The sequence below is a fragment of the Panicum hallii genome, chromosome 2 (assembly GCF_002211085.1).
Source record: "Panicum hallii strain FIL2 chromosome 2, PHallii_v3.1, whole genome shotgun sequence".
NCBI lineage: Eukaryota > Viridiplantae > Streptophyta > Magnoliopsida > Poales > Poaceae > Panicum > Panicum hallii.
Genome location: NC_038043.1, coordinates 8,541,758 through 8,560,872, shown reverse-complemented (window position 1 = coordinate 8,560,872; position 19,115 = coordinate 8,541,758). Strand labels below are relative to the sequence as shown.

At 46.4% G+C, this 19,115-nt stretch overlaps 2 protein-coding genes and 1 pseudogene across 7 annotated transcripts; 1 reads left to right on the top strand and 2 right to left on the bottom strand.

Annotated features, from left to right (window-relative positions):
- Positions 1-839: 839 nt before the first annotated feature.
- Positions 840-3,994, top strand: LOC112880606. Of its 6 annotated transcripts, none has more exons than XM_025945322.1 (4): positions 840-986; positions 1,794-1,868; positions 2,638-2,734; positions 2,824-3,994. In XM_025945322.1, the coding sequence occupies exons 3-4, from the start codon at positions 2,721-2,723 to the stop codon at positions 3,785-3,787; spliced, it is 978 nt and encodes a 325-aa protein (XP_025801107.1). In that variant the 5' UTR covers positions 840-986; positions 1,794-1,868; positions 2,638-2,720; the 3' UTR covers positions 3,788-3,994. The 6 variants fall into 6 exon arrangements, with proteins under 6 accessions (XP_025801107.1, XP_025801106.1, XP_025801103.1 ...); XM_025945321.1 differs by having other exon boundaries at positions 2,502-2,734; XM_025945318.1 differs by having other exon boundaries at positions 2,638-3,994.
- A 1,536-nt stretch (positions 3,995-5,530) lies between these two features.
- On the bottom strand, positions 5,531-7,833 carry LOC112882463 (annotated as a pseudogene).
- Positions 7,834-11,132: 3,299 nt separating this feature from the next.
- Positions 11,133-14,312, bottom strand: LOC112880852 (homeobox-leucine zipper protein ROC6-like). The gene is made up of 8 exons (XM_025945594.1): positions 14,086-14,312; positions 13,878-13,998; positions 13,189-13,719; positions 12,999-13,094; positions 12,668-12,895; positions 12,366-12,540; positions 11,855-12,258; positions 11,133-11,540 (listed from the first exon to the last, which is right to left on the bottom strand). Exons 1-8 carry the CDS (start codon positions 14,310-14,312, stop codon positions 11,133-11,135), a joined length of 2,190 nt encoding a protein of 729 aa, XP_025801379.1.
- Positions 14,313-19,115: the final 4,803 nt, after the last annotated feature.

The window sequence follows — 19,115 nt, the reverse complement described above, 5'->3', positions numbered from 1 at the left end:
TTTTTTAATTTGAATTGAGATCAGTTTTTCCAAAAAAAAATGAAAAAGAGGATTCTTGTGATCCTAATTTGAATTGAAATGAAAAAAAGGCCCGATAAGAGTTGTTTTTCATTTGAACTAAGAGTAGATTTTCCAAGAAAATAAATTAAGAGTAGCTTAGAAATAATCATTCAAATATCATGAGAAAATAGTAAGCTTTTGTGGGATTAAGCTCGCTAACAATAGTTGTCAAAACCAGATTCCTTATCCTGCAATACAGTTTCTCTCACTCAGGTTCCAAATGTGAACGAAAGAAACATCAATTAACTAGAGAGGTTTGCTTTTATCAATAGTGTTTTCTCCACGTGAAGAGAAATAGTTACCAAGTTTGTGGAAATGGTTCGCGGCTTTAGCTAGAGAAGGGTATGGTTTCGTTAGCTTTGAACTTTTTATAGAGGAGGGCATGACTTCTTTAGTTTTTCTAGTGAAAATAACTCCCAATATTATTTAGAGTTGTTGACTGATGTGACCTAATTATATTTGTGACAATATGCTAGCACAAAAGTATAAACATCATCGGCCGTCAAACCACGTTTTCCCTCTCACTTTACGCCGTTGATTTGAACGAAGAATCTAAATTCCAGGTGGAGGTACACGAAAGAATCAAAAGCGCAGAGACCGTAGACGGCGCCACGGCGGACCGCTGGCTCCCCACGCTCACCGGCCGGCGGGGCCCACCGCCAGTGCGCGCGTGACAGGGAGGACGGCGGACCCACCCGACCGACTAACCCGGCGCGACGGGACGGAACGGAACCGGGTCGGAAACGGGAGCCGCGAAATAAACCAACCGCAGCCACCAACAGCAATCCAACCAAGTGACCCCTCCCCTCGCCTATATAACCGCGAGGCAGGCGGCCGTTCCGTGAGCGGAGAAAGGAAGAAATCTGGAAGAAAGCGAGCGAAGAAAAAGGCTTCCGATCCGGCTCCTCGCCTCGTCAAACCCCCCCGTAAAATTTCCCACCCTTTCCCCCTCGTTTTCTCCGTTTCTTCCCGGCCCGTCCCGCCGCCTGCTGCTCCTGATCGATCCGCGCCGTCGGCGCGGTTTAGGTAGGTGGGTGGATCGATCGGTGGGGTGGTTTCGCGGTTAGGTCCAGGGCGATCGGGCGCCGTTGGTCCCGGCTAGGTTTGTTGGGGCTGACGGCGGGCTCTTCGATGATTTGGGGTTTGGATTTGGGGGGGGGGGGGGGGGGGGGGCGCGGCGATTGGGGGTGGTTCGTCATGCGTGAGTTGGGGGATTATTGGGGGTTTCGGCTATTCCGATGGTGATTGTGGGTGTTCGATCTACGGAATTTAGGGCTCAAATTGTGCTTGCTTGGTCTTTGCTGTATACAAAGTAGATTCAATCTCCACAATAAGACCCATTCCGACATATATAACCTGCTTGTAGTATGCTGTAGGCTTTGTTGAGTAGTTATTGATTTGCAACTTATCATTAATTTATCTGCTAGAAGTCTCATCGTGTGCTGTAGGCTGTGTTGAGTGGTTAATTGACTTGCAACTTACTATTAATTCTGCTCGTACTCTATGGTTAATGTGATAACCGGTCAACTGTTGAGAACTTCAGTCTTGAAAATGCCTGAGACATTTCATTACTTGATTCTGTTACAACTCTTGGATGCTTTTGATATTCCGTTGGTTATATAGATATAGATAGGTATCACAATCGAGCAAAACAATGTTTAACTGCGATCTGATTTGCATATTCTTGCTAGTAACATAATCCTCAATTGCTGACAGTGTACACATAATTTCAGGGACTTAATTGTGCCAATACCATCACCGTTCTTGATCCATTTCAAGTGTTCAGTACATACAACTGCTTCTTATAGGTTAGTGTTAACTTTCTGTGTACAAGTTAAATCAACAGATTCTTATGCATTAGATGTCATAGGTTCTTTTTGTTGATTTGCTTTTTTTTAATAAATAAATGTGCTCAATAAGACCACCACATACAGTCAGCCTTCTTTGTCATTTTTTCTGTGTCAAGGGTGCTCATGTAATTTTTTGGAAATTTTTTCCTTGGGTAGTAAAATTTTACCTGTCTTTTGGAACAATAGATAGTTCATGGTCTATTCATAACTTATTTTAGTATTGCGTTTATTATCAGCAGTTACATAGTCTCTCCGTTGGATTCCAGTACCTAATGTAGTTACTGTTGTCAATTGGTTTATACTCCGTTACCTTCTGAGAAATATGACTAATAACTTTTCAAGGCACGATCTCTTTACAGCAGAATACTCTCTTTCGAACCAAAATATTTGTTGGAAACTGAAGTCTTGTACCTGCTAAACTATCTCCAATGTTAATCTGATAAGCAAATGTGTTTCAATATCTAAAAGTTTTACTATTTCCATGAGTACATAAAAGCATGTTTCATGGCCTTTTCCCCTCCAAACTGCTTTTCTTAACTTGACACAATAATCTTTTTCAACAATTCTAACGATTAAGTGAATTCGACACAGTTGGTTTCAAGATGACAAGTAAGAAAAGTAACAGATCTACAGTCACATCATGCACTGCTCTGCATATGGAATGGGACAGGATTTCTTGCCCTATTTGTATGGAGCAACCCCACAATGCTGTTTTACTTATATGCAGTTCATACAAGAATGGCTGCAGATGTTACATTTGTAACACAAGCCATCGACACTCTAATTGCCTTGACCGGTTCAGAAAAATGAATGGTGATAGTAAGGTCCGTGCTTCACACTCAACCTATTCGGTGCTTTCAAACTCCAATATCAGAACTGTCCAACCAAGAGCTCACTATGATATCATTTCCAGACGTTCAAGAAGCCCAAGACTCGGAAGATATGTTGATAATGAAGCGTCTTATCGTTCCAATGTAAACAATGGTCAAAATCCAGATGGAATATCTAGATCTGAGCCTGAGTTTGCTAACTATCAAGAATATGAAAACCCAGCCTTATCTATAGAAGGAAACATTGTAATAGGGGAATGTCATGATGCTATGCAAAGTTCTGCTGAAGTGAAATGTCCTCTCTGTAGAGGGTCTGTATCTGGCTGGATCCCTGCTGGTGATGTGAGACAGTATCTGGACAGGAAGTTGAGAACTTGCTCCCATGATTCTTGCAAATTTGTTGGAACCTATGAGCAGCTGCGCGAACATGCTAGGAATACTCACTTGCTTACAAAGCCTGCCCATGTAGATCTGTCAAGGAAGAGAACTTGGGATCGCATTGAGCGTGAGCAGGAGATTGGTGACGTCATTAGCGCAATCAGGTCCCAGATACCTGGGGCAATAATAGTTGGTGATTATGTTATTGAGACTAGAGATGACATGTCCCCAGACATAGACTCTGGTGATGAAAGTAGTGAAGAGTGGTGGTCAGATAGAGGTGATGTTGAATCACCAGGTAGCAGACTTGATTCCCCAAGTGTGTGGCCAAATGATACGCTAGGATCACCTAGCATTTGGCAAGATGAAAGACGTAATTTGCCAAGGCATCTGCCACGGAACAACAGAGTTTCACCCAGGCTTTCATTCAGCAACAGGCGTAGCTTCCATTCAGATTGGCAGGGGATTCGACAACCAAGGACACAGAGTCTGCTGCGACGGGGTTTCTCAAATAGCCACCCTGGACATGGCAGCAATTATCGTGGCTATCGTCGCACGCTCCTGGATCGGTCATATACTGGAACCCGAGAACCAGGCAGGAGCATAGATCCATCGATGGAGCCAAGAAGGCGGCAGCGGCTACGGTACACGCACAGAAGCCACTACTGATTGAAACAATAGTAGTTCTTCTGTAGAAATTCATTGGTGGTTATGGTTCCACCCAAGCTATCTTTGTAAATACAAATGTCCAAGAACACGTTTTTTTCTTTAGTTTATTTAATCTGTGTATTATGTGAAACAATCTATCCCAGGTGCAAAAGGCATTCCTCTTTAATGTTATTGACGGTGTCTAGTCACTGCATTTCTTTGGCTGCTTGTCTCAGTTTGTAACACCTGCACATAATTGGATTGGGTTTACATGCATACAATTTTTTATACCTGCCTGCGTTTGAGGTGCACATTTGTCATCCTCTCAAGCTTGTTTGAGGAACAAATGTGTCCATCCTCGCATATGTATTTGTAATTTGGACTTTGTACCAAGTTGGTGATCGAACTTCGTTGTGAAGTTTAATTGTTCATGATGTTTCTTACAAATGCGGCCCATAAGTGAATTGTTCGTTCACACATCCTTATCCTTAATTATCTGAAAGTGAATGATGGCAGCAGATCTCATCAGTATCGTAAAATAAATTGCAATGATCTGACATAGGATTGGTAGTGTGTGTGTTTTTTGTTTAACTCAGAGCAAAAACAAAAAAAAGAAAAAAAAACTCAAACAAACAAACAAACATTTGGTAACAGATTTGTCTTCAGAAATTCTAAACCCCACTTTTTTACGCCTCCTTTTGATTGTTGCTTCTCCTGAACGTTGCTTGGAGTTCGACTTTCAGCTTTGCAAGCCTCGATCATGCTTTCTCCCAGTCTGTTTTGGGAACAAAGTTTCTTGCACGAGTGGATGAACGCTTCTTTCAGTTGAAGGTGGCAAGTGGCAGCGCATCGTTGGACCGCTGGCGATGAGAATCTGAGAGGCACACGCGTTTGCCGCTGCCGGCGTGAGCTGACCTTGCCTGCATCTATTGCGTGCTGAGCCTGTATTGCATGCTGAAGCAGCTGAAAGGTGCCTTGCTAGCTTCTATTTGTTCCAAGTCCGTGCAGGGACGGGACTCCTCTAACGTTGCTGTTGGTCGCTGACGCGTGGCCCTGGGCCCACGCGTCAGTGAGCCAACTGCTGAGGGCAGCAAGGCAAAACGATCTGGATAAGTCTTTGTGAGATCTAATATTAGTCAGTAGGTGGACATATAGTTGTTTACGCAATGTCCTCTCAGTTTGGCTACTCCAGAGCTGATGATATGATATCACAACTTGAAGGAAACAGAAGAAAAGAAGAGCTAGCTGATGCTACTATAACATGAAAATGGGAAGAGAGTTATCATGAAGCTAGTTATTCACACTAGGCCAGAATGCAAGATCAAGCAAATGGATGCTTTGCCACGGCATTCCAAGTTTGTTCTCAGTTTCTGATTGGCCATGTGCAGTTTTGCACATTGGATGGGACCCCGCCAAGCATTAGTGTGGTTCTTTTTTTTTAAGAAAAACATAGCTACTATGTTTTTTCTCATTTTTTTAAAGAAAAACATAGCGTTATTGTGGTTCTTTTTCAAGAATCGCTACTAGTTATAAGCTCCATCTGGATCATTTGTACTAGATACGAAATATCTTGAGATTTAATTTCAAACGTCTAATACATAATACAAACACTCATATCTGAATCCAAATGTTTATAGTTAGGGCTTTCAGTTTAATTTGGATTTAAAATATTTGCACCGAGAGCTTTGAAGATCAATACTTCTATTTCGATTTGGCTTTCGCAAGTTTCATACGGTAAAAATCCAATTTAGTTTATTTTCTCAAAAACGACATCCCATTATAATTTCTGATTAGGATATTTCGGATCCTAGCGGACATTTCGACATGAACACACGAACCCACCGTTTACAAGTTCTTCCCGTGATCGACCGGCAGCACGGGCACGGCGTGGCTCCTCTAGCTCGTCCCGGAGCCCGGGCAGAAGGTGACCTGGTAGTCCAGCCGCCGTTGCAGGTGAAGGTGCTGCTCCCGTCGTCGTACGCGTAGCTGTAGGCCTGCGGGCACTGCGCCTTGAACAGCCTCGAGTACCCGCTCGGCTTGCACGTCGCCGGGGACGCGAACCGCCCGCGGCAGCAGTACTCGTCGGTGCCGAACGCCAGGCACGCGCTCTTGCAGCCCACCACCGCGCCGCCGCCGCCGCCGCCTTTCCACGCCGCCAGCTCGCTCGGGCACACCCGGTTGATGTCCGCCGGGCACGACGCCCGCGGGCACCGCCCGCCGGCCGCGGGCTCGATGTCCACGGGCAGGTTGAAGCCGTCGACGTTGCTCACGTCGTAGAAGTCCCTGGCGCCGCCGCCGAGGGTGAACTCCGCCAGCGTGGCCGGCGGGGCGCCGCCGGCGCCGCCGCACGCGACCTGCCCCGTCCCGCAGTCCCCGGACTCGCAGGAGAAGCGCGCTCCGCCTGGCGCCGTGGCGGTGCAGCGGTAGCGGCCCCACACCCGGCCCGACCACGTGGCGCCCACGCCGGGGAAGGAGACGGAGGCGCCCGGCGCCAGGGCGAAGCCGGTGGTCGGGAACGCGGGGCCGCTGGAGGTCAGCGTCGCCGGCCAGACGGTCTCCGGGCAGTTGTTGCGGAAGGTGAACGTCACCGCCGCCGCACCTGTCCGGTGTCAAAGAAAGAACGGCGTGTCAAGATACGGATTTGATCATCACTTGCATCTCCACCGTTGCCGCAAATGCCCACAATGTAGGTCGAAGATGTCAGTTAGACAAACTTCATGGATCATCCATTGATCCGTATTTCATCATCAATAAGATCTTCTTGAGATCTAACTATTTGGATGGGTTGATCTCCATTATTGTGCCAACCAATTTGGCAAATCTATCTACACTGCTTGTACTCGTTACATGCATTGTGGATCTTGCTTTCCCATCTTATTTCCCCCTCTTGATAAACCTAGCAGCTCGCTTTCTATCTTTGGACACTGCATTGTCACATGAAACTTACACTGTGTGTCACTTCTTTCCTTCAAGTGAGTATCAAAGAAGTTGGATCTGAACTGTTGTTTCTTGTTTCTTAATAGCAGTGCAAACACAAAGAGGAGTAAACATAACTGGAATTACAATTGTCATTTTTGTATTACAGCGTTGCTTTCTTGTATACAAAACAAACGAACGAACAAAATGTGTGTGTGTGTGTGTGTAGCAACAAACAAACGAAGACATAGCACGGAAAACATGAAAATGGAAACATGCGAAATATTATATATTATAAAGAGAACAGATGGATGCATGCGTGCACACTTGAGCAACCAACATTAACAGCATGCGATTATAATGCATGAGTGTTCGAGTCTGCTAATGATCAGCTTTGGCTCACGACCTTTCGTCTAAATATAGTCTTGCTTGCTGATCTAATTAACAAAGGTGTGATGAAGAAGACGTTAAAGATGACGATGTCACGGCCAATTCTTAAAACCCCACAAAATGTTCTACGCGTATGAACAAAGTTAATTTGAAAGGAAAAGAGCTAGTGGAAGGTCTATAGCGCGCATTTTTCCGAGTTCATGACCAGAAACTGAACTCTGGTCTCCAACTAGCTGCAGGACGTGTTTCAACTCTGAAGGTAATACACAGCCCAAGAGTTGAGAACTAACACGGTGCGAATATTATGCTTATATATGGACATATATGAAAATCCGAAGCAAGGCCAGTACTGTTTATTAATTAGTACCATGCATGACAAATGCCACTGAAGTTGGCGAAAAGTTGCAATGTACCACGGTTGCGCATTTCACCCTCACGCACATGATATGTACACTTTCCCAATTTGTAGGTAGGTTTTTGCAGCGTTCTTTCAAGTGTTTAATTTGTTGGGGGGGGGGTGCCTAGAGCACCAATCGAGTACTCTAAGAAACATACAAGAGGAGCGAGAAGAAGAAGAAGAAGAAGAAGAGGAGGAGGAGGAGGAGGAGGAGTATGCTAAATGTGGGAGTACTTACCATGTGCATTGAGGAGGAAGGCAAACAACGTGATCAGACGGAGACAATCATACACACCTCCGGCCATGGCCATCGACGCTGCTCTCTCTCTCTCTCTCTCTCTCTCTCTCTCTCTGCCTTCCGAGTTGTTCTTCAAGAGCAAGAGAATATTCACATGGCTTGTGGGCTATATATATACATGTGTGTCCTTGTGGCCGGAGGGCTGGACGCGGCGCCGTGCGTTCATCACTGATTGCCATGGAGCTAAGATACCAGTACACGTTTTAGCGTACACGCATGTTGTTGAAGCTAAACAACGCTGGTATCTACTAGCTACTAGCGTGGATATCACATCACCCTCTGGTTTGTCACTAACTTGCCATAGGACAGGACGCGTATCAGAGGCGCCCAAGTCAAGCCTGCTGGCAGGACATCTCATTGCGGCTATGCTGCATACATACAGTCCACCTAATAACCGTGTTTCAGCATACGATGGCACACGCATCAGATTCTGTTCGAGTCACGAGAACCACAACAAAATCGATCACAACCAAACCTAACTACGTTGCCTGTCGCCTAAATTTTTATTTGATCTTCCTGCCAGTGGTGCGGGCACCAGGCTAGCTAGAGCAGACATTCGATTGCAGTTTCAGGCTTTCAGCCAAGTATGGTAGTTCTGAAAGCTGACCATGCATTCCTCCCGCTTTCTGATAGGAGAACAGAGTAGGAAGATGGCTCTGCTGTCCATAGTATTGGTGATTGTATTCAGTGATTTAATTGCAAGGTAATGGGCACAGCAGGAACGAAGCTGAATGTGCAAGTGCTCGTCAACAAACCTTGGTGTACACTCAATGTTGCCTTGCCAATGTCAGTCATTTTTGCTGAGCCTCAACACGGGGTACGGTCTTTGCTCTAACTGGATTATGTGTGGGCTCAAGATTCAAGAATTCGAAGTGTTGCATGATTAATTCTTTCAAATGATGCCCCCTATAATCGTTTGCTTGGTAACCGTTTTTTCGCGAATATTAAGAGTCACACACGCGGATGCTAGTGAACTCGTCGCAGAAGGTTGTTCGTCCGTCACTGCAGGTGGGTCCCACACCACATCGCAGAAGGTTGTTCGTCCGTTGCTGCTGGTGGGCCCCACACCACAGTTCATCTTCCTCCTCGTGACATCCACCAGAATCGGGGAGGGAGCCTACTGGAGGTGCGGAATCTAGCACAGACGGACGTAGAGGGGGTGGGGGGGGGGGGCAGGGAGGCCCAGCGGCAGGTGGCGGGTTGAGGCGGCGGGAGCCGCCCGCTGCCGATGGTCGAAAAGATAACCGGTAGGACCGGTGGTCGAAAAGATAACCGGTAGGCTGAGGTACCGGACTGGGGAGCGCAAGAAGCCGTCAGAGGCGGTTGGTTGGCGGAGGCTCCCGCTGCTGGAGATTGAGGTGGCAGCGAGCTGCTTGTGGGCCTTCTGCGACGCGCTCGCTCGCAGTCGCATCTGCGATCCCAAGCAGCCCCTATTTTTTTACACTAATAATAGGGGTCGCGCGCGCCAGTGGGATCCTGCGCGTCGCACAAGCACCCCACCGCCCCAAATTGCGGATGCACACGGCAACGAAGGGATGCAATATTATTGGTGGTTTCTTCTTTCATTTTTCTTCATTCATTCATTTGGAACAATTGTTCCACAAGGCGGAATATTTTTTTATTATGTTGGAACAATTATTCCAGAAGGCAGAAATTTTTTTATTATGTTGGAACAATTTTTCCAGCTTCGAAAAAATTTATTCCTTGTTAAAAAAATTATTCCACCAAAAAATCATCCAAATGTATTCAAGTGGGATCTTGTTACGAAGATTTTATCACAAAAAATACAGTGGTGCAGTCGAATTTTGATCTAGATATACAACTTGAGAAATATAATTTTTTTCTTGTTTTGTTTTTTCTTAGTCCACGTATCCAGCCCATTATCACTCACCTTGACTCCTAGTCACGTATCACTCCTAACAAACCACACCAATCTGCTGCAGAGCACAGCAGGCCCGGCAGGGAATATCCCCGGTTCGTGCGGTTACTGTACCAGTCCATGGAGGCCCACATTGAGGTCCGGCCTGCGAATCAGATTGTGTAGAAGAAATGAGTCCATATGGACTGATGGGCGGAGTCCATATGGACTGATGAGCTCAAATTCTGCATCCGGAGGATCTGCCCGCCCACCACCATCGTCTTGGTCCTGCGGTCCTGCCGTAGTCGCCGGTCGGTGTGGATGTCGAGGTCCTGGTCCGAGGTGAAGAGCTACTTCTTGTCGAACGCGTTGGGCGTCCGGATGATGTCGTTCACCGTCATGCTGCCCGTGCTTCCTGCTCGCTCGCTCTACTGGCCCGGGCAGGATGGAGGCGTGAGGCGTCGCAGCCCTGCACGGAGAAAGCAGCCCCGGCGGCGAGGCCGCCGATGTCCCTGCGCACAGCGTCCTGCAGGAAGGCGAAGACGATGGACTCCGCCTACGGGGCAGCTGCGGTGGCAAGCAGGGAGCTGGCCGCCAGCGCGACGAGCAGCATCGCAGTATCGCACTGGTGGTTGGTTGATATGGGAATGGATTGGATTTTCACGTGGGGTGGTAACGGATTGGCAACGGTGGTGTCTTCACAATCTAATTTGATTTTTATATATTTTTACTTTAAAATTATATAAAATTAGTGTGCAACTCTTATGTGTGCATCAGGAGATGAGGAAGAAGATGGAGGGACCGAGCTGCATCTTCTCTTAATGTACTGTACTCAGTACTCAGGAAAGGATGGGCCCTGCTAATCTATTCTGTCAACTGCTAGAATAAATATTGCTGTCAAGTGGACCATCGAATGAATTTCACCACAATATATAGCCAAGCTAATTTTTACTCGCCTAAAATTGTCCATAACCTGGACGATCACCTAAAGTTTCAATCACAGAGCAAAGTTGCAATTCTATTTGAGTTGTCTGATATTGATCTTGTTCTTGGCCAGAAAAAGAATCGCAATCCCCAAAAGACATGCATTGTAAAAAACTGCAAATCGAGAAACTGCAACTAAATCACAGCGAAATATGTCAAATCACACCAAGCAATGCAAGATAAAATTTTTTGGTGTAACAAGAAAACTTTATCACAATCCATGTTAACATTAAGCAAACTGATTAAACCGGCATAAATCCATGACACTGGTGGTACAACACCATAAGTAAGTCTGAAAATAAAGAGTGATGATAAAGTTATGAGAAACAGTAAAGCAACATCTAGGAGGTGATCCATCCGAAACCATGTCCATGGACGAACCAGCACGATTGATTCCTTCCCCCAGTCGGTTCCACTGCAGATGCTCACCCAAGCGATGCATAAAGGAAATCACAGCCTAACTTTTATTCTCTCCAGCACTCTCAAATGCCGGAAGCATTCGACATGGAGCACGTCCGACGCATCAAGCTGGGAGGACGATCTCGGCCTCGACGGCGTTCTTGATCTTCTCCATCACATGGCACATCAGCTTCCCGACGTCATCAAAGGCCCCTGCTGCGGTGTCCGGCAGGGGGCCGGGCAGCAGCACCTGGTAGGCCATGGTCACTAGAGACCCCCCGGTGTCGTTGCGGAGCACGGGAGCACTGGAGGAGGTGCTCGGAGCAGGGCTCGGAGCGTGGCAAGCCTTGCCGCGGCCGTCCGGGAGGATGGCGAATCCAGATGGCGTGGGGAAGTCGGAGGCGCCGTCGCCGCCGCCCATGGCAGCATCCATGGCCTCCTCCCCAATAGGAGTGTACACCACCAGGGAGCCCGACGCGTCGGTGCGCGCCTCCTGCAGGATCAGCGTCCTGTCGTTGGTTCCATCAGTCTTCTGCAAGAAAAAAAGAATAGTATGATTAAGTGTTTGAAGAAACAAATGGAAAGTTGCTAATCCCTCTTTTATTCCAAAATCTGTTGTCTTTTACTCCAAAATCTGTTTATGCAACTTTCCAGCATATTTGAATGAAATTGTTCAAGCCGGCTTCTTGCCTGCCGTAGTTGACCTAGAAAAAAAATGACTAAAAGTAGTTCGATAAAGTTTATTTCTACTGGATTTCCCTAATCATGTTCCGAAGCAATTTTATTTTATAAGTGCTGATTTAGCAAGGTGGAAGTGTCAGGAAATATTAGAAGCTGCAAACTTACATTGGAGGAGAGGATGGAGGTGACATTTCCTGCGAGGTAGCCCATGGAAACAGAGCTCATCTCCTCCACCACGGCACCATTGGTGTGGACGAAATCCCACTCGCCACGGCGCTGCTCATTGCGGAGGTAGTCGAACACGCGCTCCGGCGGAGTGCCGGGCAGCCACAGTGTGGTGGTGGCACTCAGGAACCAGCTCGCCGGCTCTCCGGCCACACTGCTGCCAGCTTTCTCCCAGGTCACCATGCGCACAGCTACATCAAACCTCTCAACGCCGGTGCCTATGCTGCCAAACCAGTCGTTGATGCTGATCGTTGCCTGACTCTGAGCGATGGGCCCGGAGACAGTCGCGTAGAAGCTCGCCATCATCTGCTGCGCCAGCTTTAGCATGCCAGCTGCTTCTGCTGCTGCACAATTTACAGAATGACAGAGAACACAAAAAACTGTTAATAAAATGCAGATAAGAAAGCTGCATATGCATTCTCCACCCAGCTCCGCGTTGTTGTTGACTAACCTGTGTTGTTGTTTCCTGGATAAAGGCTGGAGTGCAAAGCAGTGGCGTATTCACGCTGCCTCTGGAGTGAAGTGAGCCAGCGGCACGCTCCCAGGGCTTTCCCGTTGAGGAACAATGGTTTGAACACTGTCGGCATGGTGGTCTCGTCGTACTCGGCATGAACAATCCATGTGACCTGGAATGTATAGATATAATCCAATGTTGTGAATGCACATCCTTTGCAACATGTACACAAATATCTATATGAATGCCACATGTTTCTTAACCTATCCAAAATTAGTATCTAATTGTGACAGGAGTACCTTGCAGTAGCCATTGCTCATGTCCTCAAGGAGGCAGCCGGACGGCAGCAGCCTGCAGCCCATGTACCTAGCCGGCAAATAAGCCGGCAAAACTTCTTGTCCAAAGATGCCATCAACAGAAACGTCCATCACAGCCCACTGCCTCTCAGCAACCAGTTTGCTGTACCTCAAAATGTTCACGGTGCGGTTCGGCACGCGTGGCGACTGCACCCACATCTCGGCATTCATCTGCAGGTGCTCCACACAAGCAATCAAAATCGTTGGTCACGGGTGTTCGATCAAGATCAACCACGGAACCACAGAATACTTATGTCTGAATGCATGTACTCACCAGCTGAATCTGCCCATCAGCGAAACTACCGGTGGATACAACATCACCGGCTACCACACTTGCCACAACCCCAGGGAACGTCTCGGACCAGCGAGCCTACAAAACAACAAAGGCACACGCACAAGGAGTCAAGGACACATGAAAAGCCCAGACTAGTGTGTGTTGCTGAAGAAATGGAGCAGATAGGTACCATGTCCATGAAGATGACGACGAGCTCAGCAGCGCTGCCCCAAACCATGGCGGTGTCCCTGGTGGCCTCCACGGCGAACCCCTCGGGACGGAGCCTGAACAAGGCCGGGGAAAATTTGGCACGATACTCCACATGATTCAGCATCTCGCCGCCGTCTGCTGCAGGAAGCCACATCGGCTCACCCTTGGTTGCGAGCACCAGGAACTGCTCCATGGATGTCTCCGCGTGGCGGAGAAGCGCTTCACGATCAGCTTCGCTGCTGCTGCTGCTGCTGATCCACGGCGCAGGTTGGGTGAAAGCGGAATCACGGATGATCTTGCTGTGGATGGCAAAAGCACGCAGGAATTCATCCTTGAGCCTTGCGTTCTTGGTGAGCAACTGCTGCTTCTCCAATAATGGATTGAAGGGCAGAGTCTTGCCACAACATGTGACACATGTCTGCGTCAGTATAGCCTTACGGAGTGACCGGTTTTCTGCCTTCAATGAAGCGTTCGCTTGCTGAAACTGTTGGTTTTGCTCCTGCTGGTCCTTCTTCTGCAAATATTGATTGGAAGAAACAGAAATTCTTTTCAAAAGGAAACATGAACTTGGCAAAAAAATGAACTTGGAACAAGATTTATGGGGGCAGGCTGTGCACGAAAAAGCTGCTAATATAACATCAATGTGTCATGGTGGAGAGAAAGATACACTACCTTCACTTGGGAGCGTCTGTTTTGGAACCAGAACTTCACCAGTTTTGGCGCCAAACCAATCATTGTGCCAAGTGCCTGCATTGCCTCGGGATCCGGGTGAGTACACTGCTCATACGCACTGCATAAGGTTAGAAGCAGATAAGGTCAGGCACATTCTTCAGATCAAAAGGCAGTGAATGATTCGTTTTCAGTTGCGGTGTCTTACGCCATGAGTTCTTGAATCTGCTGTGGTGTGTGGCGCTTCACACGCTTTTTTGACGGCTTGCTGCGCCTATTAGGAAAGTAGTCCTCGTCTTCAGGATCAGTGTGGGCAGGGTCCTCGTCTCCCAAGATGTCATCAATTGCATCCTCATCGTTGTTCCATAGCTGCGGGATGGGCTCATTGAGGTCCAGATGTCCGTTCTTGTTGGCTTGCTGACCCCCTTTCCCCATGGTGACCTTGTAACCAAAAAAAAGAAAGGGAGTGGCAGTGAGAAATAACATAGCCTGGAAAAAATGGTACAAACTTTGGAGAACTACAGCATCTGTAGTAAAAAGTAGCCATTAATGGTAAGAAGTGAACAACAAACACAAATATATAGAACAAATAAATGTACACTATACAAAGTTCTGCAGGACTAACTGAAGTCCATTCTTTCAAATTCGCAAGCTATTTATGTAGAAAGAAATATAAATTAAGATCAACACACAATCAACACGGAAAATGCATGGATTTACATGCTGTATCACTATGAGGCTGTGAACGCAGTACCACTGCGACACTGAAATTTTAGAAGAAGTTATTTCCACAACTCACATCGATGACGAATGGAGAATTGAAAAATAAAATAGGTACAACACTAGCGTCTAGGGGTAAACGTGTCATATGTTAGCCTACATCGCGTTTACTGCACAGCTGGGCGTCGGCGGTGCCAATGGCCTTCGAAATGCATCAGGAGGACATTTGGATGGACGGAGCCATGGAGGAATGTACCGATGCGGCAGCGGCTGGGGGAGTGAGAACCAGAGTATGGATCCATGCATGGAGGGTAGGGATCGCCGCGGAATGGAGCAGTGCACAACACCAAGGGCTTGGATGGCTACGGGCGCCTAGGGTTTAAACAGCGGCACAACTGCTACTTGGAGCTTCTGATCATCTTGCTCGGGGAATGAATGAATGATTGGAAGTTGGCTTCGTGAAGGGGCTCGATGTGGGCCTATCTTAGACTAGTATGAAATCACTTATGGCACCTTTTAGGGGATGGGCTAGGAATTTCATTACCTCTGCTGGACCTAGCAAAAACAGCTGTGGGTAGTCAGATATTTCTGGCGGGCCGCGGTAAATGGGCTTAGTAGGATGGAATATGGAAACTTTGTTTCTTTTATCACAAAATAAGGTTCAAGTTTCTTTTAGCCCCCTCAACCCTGAGCTACATTTGTGTATATCACTCTCCCGACGCGCCTGAGCTCTAGTTGTATACAGCGGCATCTGGCTACACACCGAACTCACAGCTATTAAAGAACAAGCACAACCTAACAAAAATGCTAAAACTTAAATACGTTACAAAAGAGACAAACTAGATACTGCCTTAAGTTTTTTGGGCCCCACGGTTTAGGGCCTGTGTGTATGCTAAACGTGCGCACCGCAAAAAAGATTCTCTGCATTCCTGCTACAAATCTAATCCCTTGCAGACCTACTCTAATAGATGACATGTATCTCATCTCGCCAGTCTCAACCATCCCTTGATTTCTTACTTCGGGAATGGTCGAGATTGACAAGATGAGGCGCGTTGCATCCATCGTGGTGTGGCTACATGGGGTTGGATTGCAAACAGATGCATATAATTTTTGTTCCTCATGGATGACCTAGCAAAGCAATCTTTTTCACATGGCAATCCTTCCCCTCCTCACACACTACAAAAAACTATAACAATGCAAAGAAAAACATACGAAGCTTGACTGTAGTACCTTCCGTTGATGAGATTATGAAGATACGAAAACACTGAAGGCGCGTCACAAAGAGGCGACGAGAAGTATAAGGATGCGGAGCACAAGCAATCAGGCCTATTTATAACATCTTGAGTTGTGCATATTACAAAAACACCCTGTCACTATTGAATAGGTTGGATCCAACTGTTAACTAATAAATGTTCTTATGTCCAATATTGTCATTTTCGTATGAATACATTGATATCTTGATACTATTCTAGGATATCATTAATATATGCTAGAATAAATAGTGATATTCCATATTATATAATGCACTAACAATAAATGTTTCATGCTACCAAATATTTGAAGTGACGTGAGCGGGAAACTCAAATTTCTATCATGTAATTAACGCGGGATATTTTTATGATGTACTTTTTCCAAATTTTATCTCTTTATTCATTCTATTCGTGGCATCAGAGCAGATTCATCTCCTAAACCTCTACATCATCTGCTGACCATTGTGCGTTGTTACTTCTCTCACACTCAGCAATTGCTGACCTTACCACTCCATGGGTTTATTGATGCTCCCACCTTATCGATCTGGCCAACACACCACCAGATCTACCAATACCTACATGGCTCATATCTTTCAATCTTGAGTGGCCACCACCATTAATGACACCTCCATTAGGATGCATGAGATGGTGATCCTCAACTCCAAGTTGATTAACTTCATCAAGTGGTAGACATACTTTAGGCCACCTAGTGCAACTTCGGTCTCGTCTGCCACATGAATAGCTTTATTCCGATACCTAGACGATCCTAGATTGGCTTAGGTAGATAATTTTGGACACAACTCTACGCACATGTAACCTCTTCACCGCCAACAATGACACAAGCACCATCTACACGCACCAGCAAATCTACTCCGAGATGCAAGGCGATCTTTCAATTACTAAATAGTTTCAATGGATCAAGACAACCTCCAATTTTTTTTGTTATGTTAACCATGTGATTCAAGATGACATACTCATCAGCAATGCGATGTGTGGCTTGAATCGTCATTACAAGAATACCATCAACATGATGGCCTCTTCCGAGCCCATAGCATCCTGCACCAAGTCTTAAGACCTCCCCTATGAAATAGCCAAGCGTATGAATGTCGACCTCTAAAAGCGTCTAGGCCCCTAAATTGTGTTTTGGTAATTAATGACAACTATAAGTGGACTAACTGCTTCATTGAGATTTATGAGAGTAGGATGGTCCATATATGAATAGTTGAAAAGAAGCAAATGGCGCAACGATCTAAGAAAAGACTCAAAATGGACAGCTCAAGGCAAAGGTATAACATAGGGATTTTATTTTTGCCGGTCCAAAGAAGAGTAGAGAAGAACTCGACCGGGTTTTTATGCTAAATAGCCGTATTATTAAGAGGGGTCGATGTTCGTTTGCCCGCAAATTTGCTAAGTGCCCTATGATCAAATCTTTGCATTGCATACCTTGAGAAACATGGCATGTGAGAGAAAAGAGGCACACATAACGAGATTTCCTGCACTTCACGCCTGAACCGGACAGTCCGGTTAGTTAAACCAGATAGTCCGGCATCCCCGGACAGTCCGGTTTCTTACGTCGGACAGTCCGGTTTATCTACAGCTTCTGAGGCAAAGAGTTTCGTCCGACCGGACTGTCTGGTCCTGAATGGCGGACTGTCCGGTTAGGCTGTAACGGCTAGTTCTAACCACGCCGTTTTTGCAACAGTTGACCGTTGGGGGAGCTGGTGGACTATCCGCCAGTAGCTGGCGGACTGTCCGCAAATGTCGCAGAAAACCCACCAACTCCTCCAAACGGCTAGTTTGTGTTGGTAGGCTATATATACTCACCCCTTGACTGCATGAGAGCTCTCTTGGCACTTGAGAAAGACACTAGAACATCCTTGAGCTCTCATTCACTCATCTCTCACTCACCATTGCTTAGTGATTGCATTCTTGTGAGTTAGAGAGTGTTTAGTGCATTGCATCAAAGAGGTTGATCATTGAGGCACTAGTGGGATTCCAAGCAAGCGTCGTTGGCTTATTACTCTTGGAGGTTACCGCCTCCTAGACGGCTTGGAGATCGTGTGGGCCACCGAGCACTTAAAAGGAGATTGTGAAGGTGTCGTGGCCAAGTTTGTGAGAGGTTGAGCTCGCCTCGCCGGAGCGGTGAAGAGCATCCTAGTGGAACCGAGGTTTGGAGAGGTTCTTTGATCGATTGGCTCAAGGACTAAGTGAAGACTTGGTAGAGGAGCAATCGAATTCATTGAATTCACCTCAACGTAGATTAGGGGTGACCGGCAAGTCATCGACACCATGAGATAAATTCTTGTGTCTTGAGAATTGGTTCTTACCTTGCAAATCTTTATCGCATCTACTCTTATGCAAGTTTACATTCCTAGATTCTCTAGGTTGCAAACTCAACTTAGCTTGACTTAAGCTAGAAATTTAAATCTCTTGTTGTACTAATTAAATTTCTCCTAAGTGCTTTGTTTTTAGTTAAAACCGTCTATTCACCCCCTCTAGCCGGTGTTCTTGATCCTACAACCTCTCCGCCATTGCCCTTCTCATGTCGGTGCCATTGTGCAATGGAGGCTCAACTAGTCTACTTGCAGTTTTATCCAATACCTGTACCCCTATCACCAACTACAGGCATTGCCACGATAATAAAAATGTCCTTGCAATAGTAAGAAGGCCGTCTAGGCTGAATTCCTCCTCAACACGCAACTTGTGGGTCCAATGCCTACTAGTTTTGTGGATCAGCATGACCATGGGCTAACTCATGTCGATCCCACTCGGCCAAACTTGGCTAGGGTTTGGGTGCCTTGAAATTCTTGGTTACCACCTAGCACATGCACACGCTCGAGTGTAGGAAATGATATTTTGCACCTGTCCAAGCCTCATCCCCCAACCATGGGCAACAATAGGTCTAGGCCTCCGTAATCATAGCTCTCAATACTATGCAATTCCCATCATGGTTGGTTGTCATCGACACTGCCTCCACATACCACAAGGCTTTAGCCTTAATTTTGGCTTGCCATATGGCTTAGTTTACGATGAGTAGGAGCTGACACAAAGTAGTTTGCATGTAGTCCAAGATTTTGATACTAGGTACCTCTAAATCAATATAGACCCAAAACCATGTGTCATATTTACGAACTGTTTGCACGAAAATATTCTTGCAATTAAATCCACACATCATGACCTGAATTGATAATGTTTTGTTAAAAATAAATTTAGTTACACATAGGGCCCCTTATACTTATGGTTTTGCTACTATCCAAATGCCAGATCT

What these genes read in the sequence shown, in the direction of transcription:
- LOC112880606 (XM_025945316.1), top strand. Translation starts at nt 2,513, where the DNA reads ATGACAAGTAAGAAAAGTAACAGATCTACAGTCACATCATGCACTGCT.
- LOC112880852 (XM_025945594.1), bottom strand. Translation starts at nt 14,312, where the DNA reads ATGGGGAAAGGGGGTCAGCAAGCCAACAAGAACGGACATCTGGACCTC. An exon ending in TGAGCAATGGCTACTGCAAG is followed by an intron (nt 12,541 to 12,667) that starts GTACTCCTGTCA and finishes TATACATTCCAG; the next exon opens with GTCACATGGATTGTTCATGC. An exon ending in CCTCCATCCTCTCCTCCAAT is followed by an intron (nt 11,541 to 11,854) that starts GTAAGTTTGCAG and finishes TTTTTCTTGCAG; the next exon opens with AAGACTGATGGAACCAACGA.